General features: G+C 44.8%; 1 protein-coding gene across 1 annotated transcript; it reads left to right on the forward strand.

Moving 5' to 3' along the window:
• Window positions 1-75: 75 nt before the first annotated feature.
• PRND (prion like protein doppel) lies at window positions 76-15,190 on the forward strand. The gene is made up of 3 exons (XM_074317169.1): window positions 76-2,273; window positions 5,327-5,490; window positions 14,177-15,190. The coding sequence occupies exons 2-3, from the start codon at window positions 5,466-5,468 to the stop codon at window positions 14,719-14,721; spliced, it is 570 nt and encodes a 189-aa protein (XP_074173270.1). The 5' UTR covers window positions 76-2,273; window positions 5,327-5,465; the 3' UTR covers window positions 14,722-15,190.
• Window positions 15,191-16,991: the final 1,801 nt, after the last annotated feature.

Genomic DNA, 16,991 nt, shown 5'->3' on the forward strand with positions numbered 1-16,991 from the left:
GACGCTTCCCTCCCTAACTGTCTTGGCAAATCTGCCCCTTTCCTCCCTCCCTCACTAAAAAAAAACAATAAACAAACATGAAATCATCTTAAATTTTGTATTGGGCAAAAGATATCAATTTTCAGTAACTCCAACCCTTGGCACCCTTACTCAACCCCATGACCTCCACAAAACTGGACTCCATTTTCCTTGCTTTCCTTGCTGATTATATCATCTCTATTCATTTGTTTGGGCTGCCATAACAAAGTACCACAGATTGGGTGGCTTAAACCACAGAAATTTATTTTCTCACAGTTCTGGAGGCTAGAAGTCCAAGATCAAGGTGTCAGCAAGGTTGGGGTTTTTTTGTTTAGTTCTGTTTTGTTTTGTTTTTTTGTTTTATTTTGTTTTGTTTTGTTTTAAGGCCTCTCTCCTTGGCTTGTAGATGGCTGCCTTCTCCCCTGTGTCTTCACATGGTCTTCCCTCTGCGTGTTTCTGCCCTAATCTTTTTTATAAGGACACCACTCATCATACTGGATTTTAACTTTAACTCTTTAAAGCTCCTATTTCCAAATACAGTCATTTTGAGGTGTTGGGGATTAGGACTTCAACATATGAATTTTGTAGGACACAATTCAGCCAGGCCATAATACCATCTTTCTAGAAATGTCATGGCTGTGTGTCAGTGTCGCTCTCAACTTAGTTCAGTGGCATTCCCAGAACTGTGAGGGCTCCACATTCACACACTCCCCCAGGCTTCTCATAATAAAAATACCATTATCTGGATTACTACCGTGTTTCCCCAAAAATCAGACCTGCCCGAAAAATAAGCCCTAGCATGATTTTTCAGGATGACATCCCCTGAATATGAGCCCTAATGCGTCTTTTGGAGCAACCCTTAATATAAGACCCGGTCTTATTTTCGGGGAAACACAGGGTGTCCTCAACAGACTGGACCACTGCCAACCACTCCATGTAGGATTGCCAAGGATGCCTACCTCAGAGTGAGTGTCCACTGCAGAGCAAACAAATGCTTGCATTCTAGAGCCAGACCCTGAGATCCAGCCACCACGCCCCATGGCTGGCACAAAGTGAAAAATTGCATGAACAACCAAATTAGTTTGGCTCATACTTAGGAAGATCTAAAACTAAGCCGGATAATGTTCTTCCCACACACAAATACACTGCAAACACACCTGGCTTAGAGTTATGTTGATTATGAGTTAATTAACATAAAATGGAGTGTTAGCGATAATTCAGTTGGTGCTCTACAAAGCTGGCAAGATCCTATCCCCTCACACTGCCAAATTCTGAGTGCTAGGCTTGCCCATCACCCTACTCACTGTGGCTGCCCACACATGGAATGTGTCCGTTCAGGTTTCTCTATGGCCCCGGCTCACCTTCCCAAAGCCCCAGCTCACAAATTCCAGGACCTTCCATCCGTATGCCAGGTAGCCTTGCCCATCACTGAGACTCACAGACCAGAGAACCCAACAAGGAAGGATACTATTTTTCCAGCCAATGCCATATTTCCCCCATCACCTGCATGTCTCGGAATCTCTTTTTATTCCAGCCCTCCAAGGAAGCCTTTTCTCTCCAACCCTCTTCTCTACACTGCCTTCCAGAAGGCAACTGACATGTGGTGGGTTTGTAATTTCCACAGCATCATGCAGACCTTGGGGCTATTGTTGTGGACCACACTGGCCCAGAAGGAGGGTTTCATGTCTCCAATTAGGGCCATCGTGCAGGCCTAATGTTTCTTTAAGAAACGTCTCTGGACCTTTGATGAATGAAGAAAAGAATGAATGAATGATTACATACTCGGTCAAGCCCAGATCCTCACCCCACCCCATCAAGTCTATCAGAGACCATTTTCAGCTTTGAGAATTTTAGAAATAAAATTCTTCCACCCATGAAAGAGGCCTATTGTGGCTCAGCTGCATGTCTAATTTCCACCAACTTTGGCTGCCACATTCCCCCAAACCTGCCAGGAGATGAATCAATGAATAAACCGGGACATGCTGTTTGGCTCTGTCCACCAAGTTATGGAAAAGGCCCCCTGAAAACCACCATCTTGCTTTTGATATAATCACCTAAAGAGTAATTGGACAACAGAAACATTGTTTTATTCGGTATCTCCTAATATGAGAGTAAAACCACGATACCAAGTGGAAGAGCATGTGTGTCCTCCAGGGTGAAAGGATATTCACCAGGCAATATTATTCTGATACATGCTACAACATTAATGAACTTTGAAAACATGATGCTACGTGACAGAAGCCAGACACAAAAAGGTAACTATTATGTGATTCACTTTAAATGAAATATCCAGATTAGGCAGATCCACACAGACAGAAAGTAGATTTCTGGTTGCCAGGGGTTGGAGAGAGGTGGGGGAATGAGAAGTGACAACTAAAGGGTATGGGGTTTCTTTCTGGTGTGACAAAAATGTTCTGGAATTAGAGAGTGGTAATCAATGAACAACTTTGTGAATGTACTAAATATCACTGAACTGTACACTTTGAAATGGTGAATCTCATGGTCTGTGAATTATATCGCAATGAAGCTTAAAGAAAAAAAACAGCATAGAATTACTACCTAAGAATAGAAGTGATGAGTCGTAGGGGGCGTGGTTAAGCATTTGTTTGAAATTTAATCTGTTGTAAGAACATTCCCGCCCACTTGTTTTTCTCACAGGTGTTCTAGGAAACACTCTTTACAGAAGCACTAATAGCCTTGTGTCCACCATGTTTATAAACACTTGGTCCCCAGCCTTTACTGATTCAAAGCCTAAATCAACAAAAGCTTAAAAATGTAATATGACGTTCTTGGCCTTTAAAAAGGAGAACACAGCAATATTTAACTACAGACTTGTTGATTTTAAAACCTGCTTGCTGGTCCTGTGATATATTATACTAGAAGAACTGCGGGTATCAAGAGCTGACAGAATCATTACCAGGTGAATAGACCTGTTACCCGTATGTAGCAGAAACCCGACCCTTTTTTCTCAGCACTAAATACCAAAAGTTCCTCAAAATAGCCATGGATCTTTGATGAATGAGTGAATGAATGAATGAGGGACTTGGGAAATAGCTTCATGCACCCATTTTTGTGACAAGTCTAGTGATTACCTTTTCTATAAGATTACAACTTACTCGTCATACAATTTCAACAACTTTTATCCACTTGGTGGAAACTTTACCCCTTTCTCCAAAGAAGGCATTTCTCCTGATTTCTCAATCTGCCCAGAGGAGGTAACCCCAGCTGTTCCTTCTCCACCTCACAGGGAAGTTACGCAGACAAGTAAGAACACACCCTTGCCTGCTATGAGCTGAGTCTTTGACAAGCTTGGGCAGTGTGCATACCAGGCCTTGAGAACTAGGCCTTCATTTGAGCCTTAGCTTCTGAACTGCCCACATAACATCCCTGTCTGACTCCCTTGAACTGCTTGCCCTGGTCAGGGGCCTTGCTGCATCCTTTAAGAACTGGATGCCCCATTTGAATCACACATGTGATGTTTTGGCTTTCCCCCGGTTGGCTCTCCTTCCACTTGGTTTTTCCTCCTGCATATACAGCTGATCCCACTTCCCTGTGTGTCATTTCATACTTACGTGTCACTTCCACTTGGCATCAGGAGATCAGAGAAGATGGAAGAGGATTCATGCCTAGTTGGAAAATCCAAAATATTTCCATATGGCAGCTAAAGTGAAGGGGTGAGAGGACCCAGTCAACCCTGCAATCAGGGACATCTGAAGTGGAAATGGATATGGTCTATGAATTGCTAGTGGACACACATCTGTGCTGAATGGATTGTCCCTCCCACCCTGGTGGTGATCATTACGCAGGGCTAGAAAGAAGACTGCATAGTTCAGTAAGGGTTAGCCCTTCCTCCAGACCACAAAGCTGAGCCAGATGGAAAAACTTGCAGCACAGAGACAGTTGTGAAAGAAATACAACAGAGCACCAAAGATGTCAACTGTCCCCCGCTCTCCTTCCCTCCCTGCAGCCCTCTCAGTGGTAATCCAGGTCTTCATTGGCACATCCCCTGCCCACCCTCACTTCACTCCAACAACTGCCCTGTCATCCTCCTTCCAGGCAGCCATCTCTGCAGACTGCCACCACAGTGATTGCCACCTCCTCTACACTCTGGCAATCCTTGCCTGGTACATACACACTGAGCCTAGGGGGTATTGTATGATCACAAACATCAGCCATTACATCTTACCACCATCATTTCCCCATGCCTAATTTTGAAAGGTATCTTTAAACACATCATGAATCTTTACCCGATTGTCCTGAGATGCACCCCTAAGATGCCTCCATTCCTTTTCTCATGCTCTCCCCTCCACCTGGAATGTCTTCTCTATCACCTTCTCCATGTGGAAAACTCCTAAATTTATACGTCAAGACCCACTGGAAATGCCTACTCCTGCCATGGACCGCTTTGTGAGTCTCATGAAGTCTACAGACCCTGCTCAGAATATGTTTTTAAATGCATAAAGTAAAATACAGAGGTTACACCGGAAATATATTATGCTAAAATATAGTTTTCAAAACATTTTCCGATTGATTGAAGATTGAAGAATTCACTAAGCAAGATCCATTGGTGGACCTACTAACTATAACTGATCACAATGATAAGTGTAAGGGATATTTTGAGTTATGCCTCACCTAGAATTGAGATGACCAACTTGTCTTGGTTTGCCCTGTCCTTTCCCATTTTAGTGCTGAATCCTGGGAGCCCCCTCAACCCTTGGCAAACTGTCCCAGTTGGTCACCCTGCCTGTAATGTGACATGAAAACATCTGATTCTAGCAGGTTAAGGTCACAGGTACAGCTAACGCTACTGAGCATGCTGCCTGCATTCTTTTTTTTAAAAAAAAAAAATTTATTGGGGAACAGTGTGTTTTTCCAGGACCCATCAGCTCCAAGTCAAGTCATTGTTTTCAATCTAGTTGTGGAGAGCGCAGCTCATTGGCCCATGTGGGAATCAAACTGGCGACCTTGATGTTATGAGCACTGTGCTCTAGCAAACTGAGCCAACCAGCCACCCCCTGCCTGCATTCTTCATGGAAGAAAGACTATATTTCAGGTAGAGTTTAGTGGAAATCAAGATGTTATTGTTTTCTCAACAAGTGCTGGCGAGGATGTGGAGAAAAGGGATCCCTTGTGCACTGTTGGTAGGATTGCAGATTGGTGCAGCCACTATGGAAATCAGTATGGAAGTATCTCCAAAAAGTGGAAATGGAATTATATTATGACCCAGCAATTCCACTCCTAGGTATCTATCTAAAGAAATCCAAAACACTAATTCGAAAAAATTTATGCTCCCCTATGTTTATTGCAGCATTATTCACAATAGCCAAGACATGGAAACAACCAAAATGCCCATCAGTAGATGACTGGATCAAGCAACTGTGGTACATTTATATGATGGAGAATTATTCGGCCTTAAAGAAGAATGAAATCTTACCATTTGCAACGATATGGATGGACCTAGAGAACATTATGGTAAGTGAAATAAGTCAGACAGAGAAAGGCAAATACCATATAATCTCACTTATATGTGGAATCCAAAGAATAGAATAAACGAACAGCTAATCAGAAACAGTCTCAGAGACATAGAGAAAACACTGAGGGGTGCTAGATGGGAGGGGGTTGGGGATGAGGGAGAGGGTGAGGGGATTAGACAGCACAATGGGTAACCACAAGATGGCCACAGGGATATGAAAGACAGATTGGGGAATATAATCAATAAGGTTGTAAAGATTTTGTAGGGTATCCAATGGACACTTGTCTTATTAGGGAGACCACTTCAGATCAGGGACAGTATAGGTGCCTGATCACTGCACTGTATACCTGAAGCTGAAGCCGAAGTTGAATAATAATGAATGTCAACTATAATATATGTGTGTGTGTGTGTGTGTGTGTGTGTGTGTATTTCACAAGAAGTGGAGTACAGCATAAGGAATAGAGACAGTGGAAATGTAATGGCTGTATGCGATGTCAGAGGGGTAGAAGATTGGGGGAGGGAGGTTATCACTTTGTGAGGGGTATAAATGTCTAACTATTACATTATTTTGTACACCTGAAACTGAAAAAAAAGATGTTATTGTCTTTTTCTAACCAAGTTCATGTATCTCCCAAATTCCATCTGTAGTTAGCACCCTTCCAGGTTAAGAGCCCCTGCAACTAGTGGGACAAAGTTAGGCCTAATCGCTCCTAATCTTTATAATTTGTTCTTAGCTCTACTATGACTTAACAAACTATTGTCATTGTTTATTTAAAAGTTAAAAGAAGTCTCCAGTACAGAGGGGCCAGCATGCAGCTGGTACATGGGGTGAACACTGGAACCCCCTCCCACAGCTGAATCTAAGTTGGTTGGACAGTTTTGGGAAGCTGTTTAGCAGAACAGATGCCCATCCAATGGTCCAGCATTTTCACTTGTAAGGATTTGCCCAACAGAAATGAGAGCTTACGTTCACCAAGAGTTACACAGAAGAATTTTCACAGCAGCTACATCCATAATCACCCCAAATGGGAAATAATGCAAATGTTCATCAAGAGATGAATAGGTAGGGCAGGGCCGGTGGCTCAGGCGGTTAGAGCTCCGTGCTCCTAACTCCAAAGGCTGCTGGTTCGATTCCCACATGGGCCAGTGGGCTCTCAACCACAAGGTTGCCAGTTCAATTCCTCGAGTCCCGCAAGGGATGGTGGGCTCCGCCCCCTGCAACTAGCAAGGGCAACTGGATCTATTAATTGTGATCTATTTGTATAGGAATGAGGAAATAACATCTGAAAAATAACGTCTCTAGGCAACAATACTGATGACTTTCACATATATAATGGTGAACAAAAGAAGCCAGCCCCCAAAAAAGCGTGTATTGCGTGATTCCATTTGTATAAAATTCAAAAACAGGTGAAAGTAGCCTGGGCATTAGAAGTCAGGACACTGGTTACCCTTTTGGTGGGGGAGGGGTGCCCATGAGGCTTTGGAATGTTCTGCTGGTTACATGAGTCTGTTCAGTTGGTGAAAATGTATTGAATTATGCATTTCTCTGTATGTATATTATACTCTAATAAATGCATTTCTTTAAAATGTTGGGTCTTCCTTTTCCACCCACTGCCGGATCTCGTCCCTAGAGCCAAAAGTACCAAGAAGTGACCTCACCCTGCATTTTCCAGTTTGGTTGGCTCTGGGACTTGACCACTACCTTCCCCACTAACTGAGACCTATCTTGACAGTACTCCAATCTTTCTCCTGGCTGAAGCCATTACAGACCCAGCCTCTGGCACAAACCCCTTCAGCCTTTGCTATTTGCCGTCACAACGGGAAATTCTTCATTGGTGATTCTGGCCAGCCAATAATTAACATGTTAACACATGCCCATGTACTCAAAGCAGCTTTTAGACCTTAGCTTACTTCCCTTTATAGTATTTTGGGGGAAGGAAATCTGTGGTTCCAACAGTACCAAGCAATGTTTGATAAGCCCAATGAATGATGGGGGGCATGACACCTCCTGCCCAGATGTGAAAACTGACTCTCAGTGTGAACCACCTCCCCCAATGATGCCCATTAAATAGACCATTCATTGTCTGCGATGGAGGGCAACTACGTAACAGAGGAGGCTAAGCTCTCCTCTAACAGTTGATAACTAAAGTCACCCAGGCAGAGAATGGCAGGGTGTGGATTAGACCCTGGTCTCTGGTTGGTACTTGCTGTCCTTGCAGCACCCCCGGGGCCTCACCTGGAATTAAAGCCACCATGGTTAACAAAGGTGTCACTACTGTGACACAGTAGCTGACCCCTGTCACCTATTCCAGGTAACCGCACGCTAGGGAAGGCCTTTCTCCTTTAGGATATCTTCCTGCATATTAGGGAGGGAAGAGACCCTCAGATCCAATGATCAAGTTAATAATGCTTTTAAGAAAAACATCGGGGACTATGAAAAGTGGTGAGAGACTGAGTAAGGAACTTGAACATGATAGCCAAGTCTGCCATCTCTGCCCTTCTTAAGGTCTTCAGGCCTTCCCTTTCCCGGTCCATTCCTTTCTGGATCATCTTAAAATACAACCTTCAGCCTATTACCCCTGCTCTAAATTTTCAATGGTTCTCTGTCTTCTCACTTAACAAACAACCTGTTCCATGAACATTCAGTGACACTCAAGATGAGTCACTGTTTTCATGGTCCCTGATAAGCCACAGGAGATATCTCACATCCCAACTTTTACTCACCTCCTTCCCCTGAATCAACACACAATGCCCCCACCCTCGCCCACCACAGCCCAGTTCCCAACACCAGCTGGGTCTGAGCAGGGAAGGGCAGAGAACTGCAGAGGAAATGACCCTGCGATGAGTGCAGCATTTGCTTCTCCAAGCAATGATTGCCCTGTGGGCTCATCTTACATTTCTAGACAGCTGTAGGCCACACATTTGCAACCACTGCCATGACAGGTCTTCACCCACCATGCAGCATTTGATTTATTTTTTTAAATTAATTGTAAGCCTGTTGCATTTATCCCTGTTAAGTTTCCTCTGCTGCCTTTATATACCTGGACCTGCTGCAACTTGCAGTGTTGAGCCTGCCCTCTGGCACACAGCCCACCTTGGCAGCTTTGATCCATCTGTATCCCTGACAACTGTCCCCAACCAGGTCACTGAAAAGAAAGGATAAAGGGAATCTAGATGCATCTAGATTCTAGGCACGGGGCTAGGTAGGGAGCAAACACATGCAAATGAAACACAGTCCTTCAACTTCTGCAAGCTCAACTGGACGTATGAACAACAATGTGGTGCCCCAGATGACTAATGGGCTATATGCCAAGTGCTGTGAGACCCCACATAGAGACCCCTGACTATGCCTGGGAAGAGTGGGCATGCTAGTAATCAGAATTCTGCACAAAGTATTAATCAGATTTCTCAGACTACAAAGGCTGAATGCAGACATAGTCTATCACCCAGCAAGGCTACCTGTCAGGGAACACATCCAACAGAAAAGTGATCATATGTCCACTGAAAGGCACATGTAAGAATGTTCGCAGCAGCACTATTCGTGCCAGAAGTCACCCAAATGCCCACCAACGGGAACAGAGACATCGGCCGTGGAATTACGATGGGGACACAAGGAAGCTTTGGGGGTGTTGTCACATTCGGTTTCTTAAGCTGGGTGCAAGTTACAGGTGTGTGTTTAGTTTGTAAAGATACGTAATGCTGTTTACTTCCGATATACCTAGCTTTATGTGAGTACAGTGGACTTCAATAAAAATTTAAAAATTGAGTATCGTATAGCTGTCTGGATAGCTATACAGCTTTCTAATAAGTATTATTTTCCAAAACACATTTCAATTATTTCTCTCCCATTAGGGTGATCTTCCCACACACTAACACTTCTGGGGTACAGTTTGGCGTTGTATCTTAACAATCACTGTATTTATCTTAAATGTTCTCCAAAGGTCCAAGCTCTGATCAAACTAGGAATTGACATAATCATGACCCACTTGTGCATTCTAGAACTCAGCCTTTCCCTGTTGCTTTTTTGGTTAATCCACATAATTTCCTCTTGTTCATACATTTGAGAGAAATATATCATAGTCCTTTGCCTCATGAAGCACCCAGCCCCATGGAATCAATCTCATTTTCCCTGTTTTCACAAACATGCTCAACGTTACGTTATATTCCTAATATAATCATGGACGCCAGATGACACAAGTCACTGGGCCCTGGCCTCCCAGCTCATTTAAAGAGACTAATGTTCTCGCACAATTCCTTGGTTGTTTGTTCGTGTTTACAGGCGGGGATTGGAACAGTTCTGAACTCCCTGCATCTGTCTGACAGTTTTCTTGCCTTGTTTGCAGCTTCCAGAGCTCCTCCCGTCTTCTGAACATTTTCAGTCCTTGCACTCCTCTGTGTCTCTGAGAACAACCTTTTGTTCACTGACAAGAGGAATCTGCAGCCTCATCAGCTCTAAACCAACCTCCCACCGCCCTCTGGGCAAAGTCCTGCTCAGAAAGGGGTAGAAAGAAAGGGATGGAGGGAGCCTGGAGGAGATGGCACTAGATGGGGAGAGGCAGGGTGAACGGTACACAAAGTTCAGAACAGAGCAATGGGCCCACAGGGGCAGCACTGCCCGCCTGGCTGGGTGACCTTGGGCCTATCTGGGTCCCATGACCTCACAGTGTGAAGGAGCTGGGCTAGAGGATTCTGAGTCCTTCCCAGCTCTAAACATCTCAAACCCTAATTATAACCCTAAGCACCTATATAATGAAAAAAATTGTATTGACACTTGTCTCTGGATAGTGAAACATTAAGAGATCTCTTTTCTTTTTCTTCTCTTCTGCATTTTGCAAATAGTTTATACTGTTTGCCCTACTAATGTGTTTGTGTGTGTTCACAAGACCAAAACGTCTATCATTCTTCATAAAAATGGTAAAGTGTGTTTTTTTTTAAGAGGAAAATGAAATAAAATTTAAAGGTAAAGGCAGAGGAGAAAGAAAGGCGCAACTGGAGGACCCAAATCCAATTAGAGCATAGAAACTGCAGGGACAGCGTCAGCTGAGGGGTTTCCCACCTCCAGGACGAGTCTTTATAAACTCTTCTAGCGCCATCTGCTGGTCGCTCAGAAGTAACCACTTCATTTGGTTCGCGACAGGGCTTTGAAGCGAGTCTGGTGAACAATGATTGAGTCACATTCAGGATGAAGATCGCATTTTATTTACAGGCAATTCTCACTCCATACACATCTCCACAATTCTCTTTTGATTTCGCGTTGCAGTAATGATCGTAACAGGGACAACTGAGCAAGTCCCTTCTGTATAAGGAATGGTCACCCAATAAATATGCCCAGTCCCTTATACCAGGGGTGACTGATTCTCTAGTTCCCCTCCCCGCGACACTAGGCATCATGTAAAAAGAGAGGCACTCTGAAGAAATCCACTCTCAGCCTCCACCATCCTGGAACGGTGTTGGTTTTTGTCTCTACCTGTCTCTGTCCCCTGGGTTTCCACAGATCTTCAACTCGTCGATCTTTGGATTAATTCAGCGGTTCGAGCTTTCCCACATAACCACAGCAGCCCAAAGTGCTGGCAAGTCCTCTGATTTGGCCTTCCACCCACCATGAGCCCTGGTCTTCCCCCTACCCAGTGGAAGCACAGCCCCTCACTCCCTGTGAGTCGACTGTGGGGCACATCCTCTAGCTGAACACTCGTCCTCTTCCTGACTTGCCTCTTCCCACAAAGGATGCCCAGCAAAGGCCCCTTTGCAATCTGAGGCTGGTCTTAAGGGGCAGGCAGTATGCACATCCAGCAAGACCTGTTTAAATCACCCTCTGATGTAGCTATTGATGAGAAGGCATTTTCCTTCTAACACTTCTCATTTCAATTCTAAAGGGCACCTCTGGAACAGCAGTCTTAAAAATAGCCTTCACCAGACTCTTCGAACAGATGCATTCATCCCTCTGTCCAGCTGTGATATTGTGATATAACAAGAAATATATATTTGATTTTCGTCGTCTCCAAGTTCTTGGTACAGAGCTTCTAAAACCTTGTAACTTCCTTAGTGATAGGGGTGATAGGAGCATCTTTTGCTTTAATAATTGGTCTTTGTCCCCAGTTCCTGGCACAGAGGGGTTCAGAGAGCTACCAGGATGGTAAACTCATCCCCATGCAGGGAGGGTGGTGTACCCCAAACTCCACGGGGACTTCTGCACTTGGAACCCTTCCAGATCTTGCCCTATGTACCTCTTCATTTGGCTCTTCACTTGTAGCCTTTATAATAAACCAGTAATCGTAAGTAAACAATACATAAAATAAAAGGCAACTCTCAAGGCTTGCTGAACATTCAAGGTCTTCACGTGATGTTTAGTAGGTAAAAGCCATGAGAAGGTCCATCCTTCTCAAGACAAAGGAGTGCCCGGGAACCCCTGATTGGTCCTGTCAGGAAGGGAAAGCCTGCCGTATTTGGAGAGAAGCAGGACTGCCACTCCCTCTGCAGCTCCTACATAGCCCGGCAGGCCTGGCTGCCAGGAGGCTGAGCTGGAGGACAGGGCAGCCCGTGGCTCCAGAGGTGTGCTCCCAGAGAGAACCCAAGGTAGGTGGGGAGCCAGAGTTTATGTGTGGATTCCAGGTCTGTGGTTGGGGTTGCTCGTTTCTAAGCAGATTGCAAACCATGCAGTGACTACTTGACTCCCATCTCCTGGGATGGGACCCAAGTCAGGGAACACTTGTGAGAATGTTCGGGCATCCTGCTGTTGCACGTCTATGTTTTGGTGCTACAATAAAATGCTATTTAAGGTTTGGCTGGTTGGGATTTTCTCTTTTTTTTAAAGCCCTTGCCTAGGAAGACCAATTTCTTTCTCCAGACCTCTATGCTTTTATTTAATTTGGAGTGCCTGTAATTGATGTTATTATTCTTAAGATTTCTCCTACCAAGAAGTATGGGCTGATGACATGGGGTCTGGCCCCTGTTTAGGAGGTTAATATATGTTTGCTTCACACTAGGGTCTCTTTGGAGAAAGATGCTCTGAGCTCACTGTGATTAGGGGGCAGTGAGGGTGGGGTGCTGAAAGCCTAGGTGTTCAGCCTGCTGCAGGGCACACTCATGCCCACCCGGGGGGCAAAGACCAGGTGATGCCTGCATGGAAAGAAAGGTTAGCAGAAGCCTCTTTGCAGGGGTCCAGAGGAGACTAGAAATACACTTAGTTTGCATTTTTCTACATAAGAACCAGTGTCTCACTAGAGTTGAATGTTTTAACAGAGGGGTACCAATCACTGTTAGGAAGACTGCAAGGGTCTGGTGGAGGGTGTGTTAGGAGCTAAGCAAGTTACCTTTTCAACCTCTACCAGCTCTGGAACATACAGACTTACAGGAAATCTTATCTAGGCGACAGCCCTTTAAGCACGCTCCACTATGGTAATTCTTCCTGTATCCCTGGTAATTCTTCCTGTATCCCTGATCCGCACAGACAAAAGTCCAGGTGCTGGAATGCCCCGAACAGTTGACCTGGGAGGTGGATTTCCACAATAACAATTGTAGTTTTAAGAGCCACATGTGACTGAATACTGGATTGGGGGTCTGCAGGGGAGGGATAGTGCCTGATGTCATCAGCAGCCCTTCACATGTCCTAGGGCACCTGACCCAGGACCCCCAATGCTCCCCAGGCCCTCCTGCCCCCCTCATCATCTCATGCTGTGAAATGCCTCACGAGCCCTCCTCTTTGCTCAGCTTAGGGTCCGTCAGGGCTGCCCTCATGCCCAGTGAGTCAAAGCATAAAATGTGAGCACCTCCCCATCCTGCAGCCCAGAAGGGCAGTGGGCATGGTGAGGGGGCACAGGGGAACAGCGTCAGACAGAGCTGCCTTCAGATCTGCCACCTGCTATTGTGTGGCTTGGCAAACCAGTTAACGTGTCTGAATCTCAGTACAACTTTTATAAAATGGGGATAATAATGTACCAGCCCCACGTGAGAAGTGAGTTCGGCAATGTCAGTGGCTGACACACACATAGTAAGTGTGTAATAAGAAGCTAGCTGCGGGAAGCGGATGGGGTCACACTGTCCCCAGCGGTGAGACATGAAAGGATTACTCCTGGGGAGGCCGGGGTCCCCGAACTACGCTTCCCTCTCTCTTCCCCCATCTCTCTCTCTCTCTCTCTCTCTCTCTCTCTCTCTCTCTCTCTCTCTTTACCTTTAAGGCCTTCAAGACCAGCAGCCAGTGACTTTCTTAGAATGGATGGCAGAATGTGCCCACAACAGTGCCAGCTTAGAGCAATGGAGAAGAAAGAGGGAAAATTAAAAATGCAGCCTATGCCCAGAAGCCTCTGATTCCAACTCTTCTACTGTTTTCCTCCCAGAGACCCCTTGATTTGAAAGACTTACATAAACATCTATGTATTAAGTCATTACTCATTTATTGTCCCATGCACATTCAAAGGCTTTATAATTGCCAGTTGCAGCTTCTTATCTGAGAAAACCAGGATCACTGCCCTGAATGGATATAATCCCAGGCAAAAGCAAGATACTTGGTATTGACTTAACCCTGTGCTGCCCAAATATGGGAAAACAATGATGCTTCTGGAAAAATGTAAATGGGACAAGAATGCCATTCCTTGTTTAAAATCTGCCCACCGGAGGGGGCGGGGGGGGGGGGGGGGAGATAGGGAATCCCCCTGGAGAACTTAACTGCCCCTTCCTTTGCTGTTGCAGATTCTGACACAATGAGGAAGCAATTGAGTGGATGCTGGTTGGCCATTGTCTGTATCCTGCTTTTCAGCCAGCTCTCCGCAGTCAGGGCAAGAGGGATAAAGCACAGAATCAAGTGGAACCGGAAGGCCTTACCCAGTACCTCCCAGGTCACGGAGGCCCGAAGGGCAGAGATGCGCCCAGGGACCTTCATCAAGCAGGGCCAGAAGCTGGATATCGATTTCGGAGCCGAGGGCAACAGGTACTACGAAGCCAACTATTGGCAGTTCCCGGACGGCATCTACTACAACAGCTGCTCCGAGGTCAACATGACCAAGGAGAAGTTTGTCACCAGCTGCATCAATGTCACCCAGGCTGTGAACGAGGAGGAGCTGTCCCGAGAGAAAGCAGACAAGCTTTACCAGCAGATCCTGTGGCGGCTGATCAGTGAGCTCTGTTCGATCAAGCACTGCGATTTTTGGTTGGAAAGGGGAGCAGGACTTCGGGTCACCATGGACCAGCCCCTGATGCTCTGCCTGCTGGTTTTCATTTGGTTGGTCGTGAAATAAGCTTGCAAGCAGGCGGGCAGCCACGGAGATGAGCAGGCAAGCAAACCACCAGCGAGTTATCCCAGTTCTCTCCCCAAGCCCAAACCCACACATGTTCTGAAGGTACCAAAGAGCAGTGATTCTTCAGCGCTTCAAATAGCACTGCCACGTCTCCACTCGGGGATTTGCTTGTATTTGACAAATGTTCGTGTTATCAATCCCCTGAAGGTTTTACTGTAGGGTGCCTGTTCATCACACATCCCCCAGTGGAGTGCCTGGCAGACTGTATTATGCAATAGATGATTGGTGAACAGATAAAAGGAGGTGCCAGGGACTGTGCCAAGCACTTCACAATGCTTCCCAACAACTCTTAGAGGTAGGTGTGATTCCCATTGTATAGATGAGGAAACTGAGGTTCTGACAAGTGAAGTAGCTAGAAAGTGACAGAGCCAGAATTCAATCCTGGCTTGTCTAATCCAGATTGTCTGCTCTGTGCTATCTTGTGGTCCCTGATGGCTCTCAAGGCCAAATTCAAACACATATCTCTGATGAAACCGTGGAAACTTCATTTTTGGAAACATGAAAAGACCTGAGCCATGTATTTTGATATATTGGAGGTTTGATACATGGAGGTTTTATTTAATTCCTCTAATTAAACTAAAATATGACAAAGGGATTAAACTAAAATAGAAACAAAGGTAGACAACGGCCCAGAAATTATCTTGTAAGGAAATATCACCAAGCTGATTCCCAGAACAGATTAGATCCACATAGGATGTGCTTATCACATAAAGATTTTTCTTTTTTCAGAAGAAGCACAAGCGTTTGCTATTCCCATCTCTGAAACAGTCCATGTATTTAAGAAAATATTTTTAAATCACATGTTTGCTTTCTAACGTTGCCCTAACCCTATGTACATATTTTTAGGTACACGCATATGAGCATCTTTAAAAATACTCCCTTTACACAGGGACTCCCAACACAATCCCTACCAGTATTTTTACCATCACTTTGGCGATAAGCCATCATTTCTGTGAACCATTTATCCCTACAAAAATATAATTACTCCTAGCTAAAAAGTTAAAAAGAAACTGTGCCTTTAAGGTAGGCCTACTCTGTTTTCCCGAAAATAAGACCTAGCCATACCATGAGCTCTAATATGTCTTTTAATATAAGACTCAGTATTATATTATATCATATTAAAGACTCGGTCTTATATTACAGTAAAATAAGGTCTAGCTGATGGTAGAGCTAGGTCTTATTTTCGGGGAAACATGATAATAAAGAATTCATCCACGCCATAAGCAATTGTAGATACACCACTTCTTACCTACTCATTGTTAGTTAAATACATATTACAAAATATGAATACAGTTTAAATAAAAATAATGAATCTAATGCTCTAAGATGTCCCCCCACAGTTCCTCTGGGGTACTCTCAGAGACCCCCCAGGAGTTGTTAAACATATTTGGAAACAACAGCTGCTGAATATTATCAATTCTTTTTTAAAAAGAGTCTGTAAGAGAAAAAAAAGTGCGCTGTCAGACAAAGTATTTTAAAACATGAATGTTGATAATGGTACCTCCTGTTCTGAGCCTTCACTGTTATCTGTGTTCTTCTCAAGGATACATTTGGAAGGTTTTTAACATAGAAAAGGGGTGGAGGACTTGGCGGCGGGGCAGCTCAGGGGAGCAACCTGCCCCTGGGTCCCTGGGAGACGCCCACTCTGCCCTGAAACAGCACACGGAGAACCCCCAGATGGCCTTGGTTCGCACACTTGACAGCATCGTGCTCAACTTCCACTTCCAGAGTCTTGTTGAATTCTAGATCAGAAAGCAAAATTAAAGTACAGAACACATGGAGGTTGTTTCTTACACGTCAATATTTCATTGTTATTTTCTAAATAAAAAACGATAGCAACAAAGACAGAAAGAAGTACTTGCAGACTGATGTTGACATTTCAGGTCCTGGCTCTCCTGAGTTTCATTGCAAGAGCATGCACAGCCACGTCAGCAACATGACTTCATTTCTGATGTGAAAATACTTAGGCCATGATGTGGCACATTTTCTACAATTGCTGTCATTTCTCATTTTGCTAACAGTTCCAGAGACCAGATTAAAGTGGGTGCGAAGTGAACTGGTGATTCAAATGCAAACTTTATTTATGGAGCTTTTAACTGAAACTGCATGTGCTTGAACGTCCTTGCTCATGTTTGCAAATTGGGAGGTCAAGTCAAGGCTTGTGAGTCTGGCTTTTTCACTTTGGCGAAGGGTTGCTGAGTGCCTGCTTA

The sequence above is a fragment of the Rhinolophus sinicus genome, linkage group LG13, assembly GCF_036562045.2.
Source record: "Rhinolophus sinicus isolate RSC01 linkage group LG13, ASM3656204v1, whole genome shotgun sequence".
In the NCBI taxonomy this organism is placed as follows: Eukaryota; Metazoa; Chordata; class Mammalia; order Chiroptera; family Rhinolophidae; genus Rhinolophus; species Rhinolophus sinicus.

Coding starts and splice junctions, on each gene's coding strand:
- PRND (XM_074317169.1), top strand. CDS start 5,466: ATGGATGGACCTAGAGAACATTATG. Junction 5,491..14,176: donor TGGACCTAGAGAACATTATG/GTAAGTGAAATA, acceptor TTGCTGTTGCAG/ATTCTGACACAATGAGGAAG.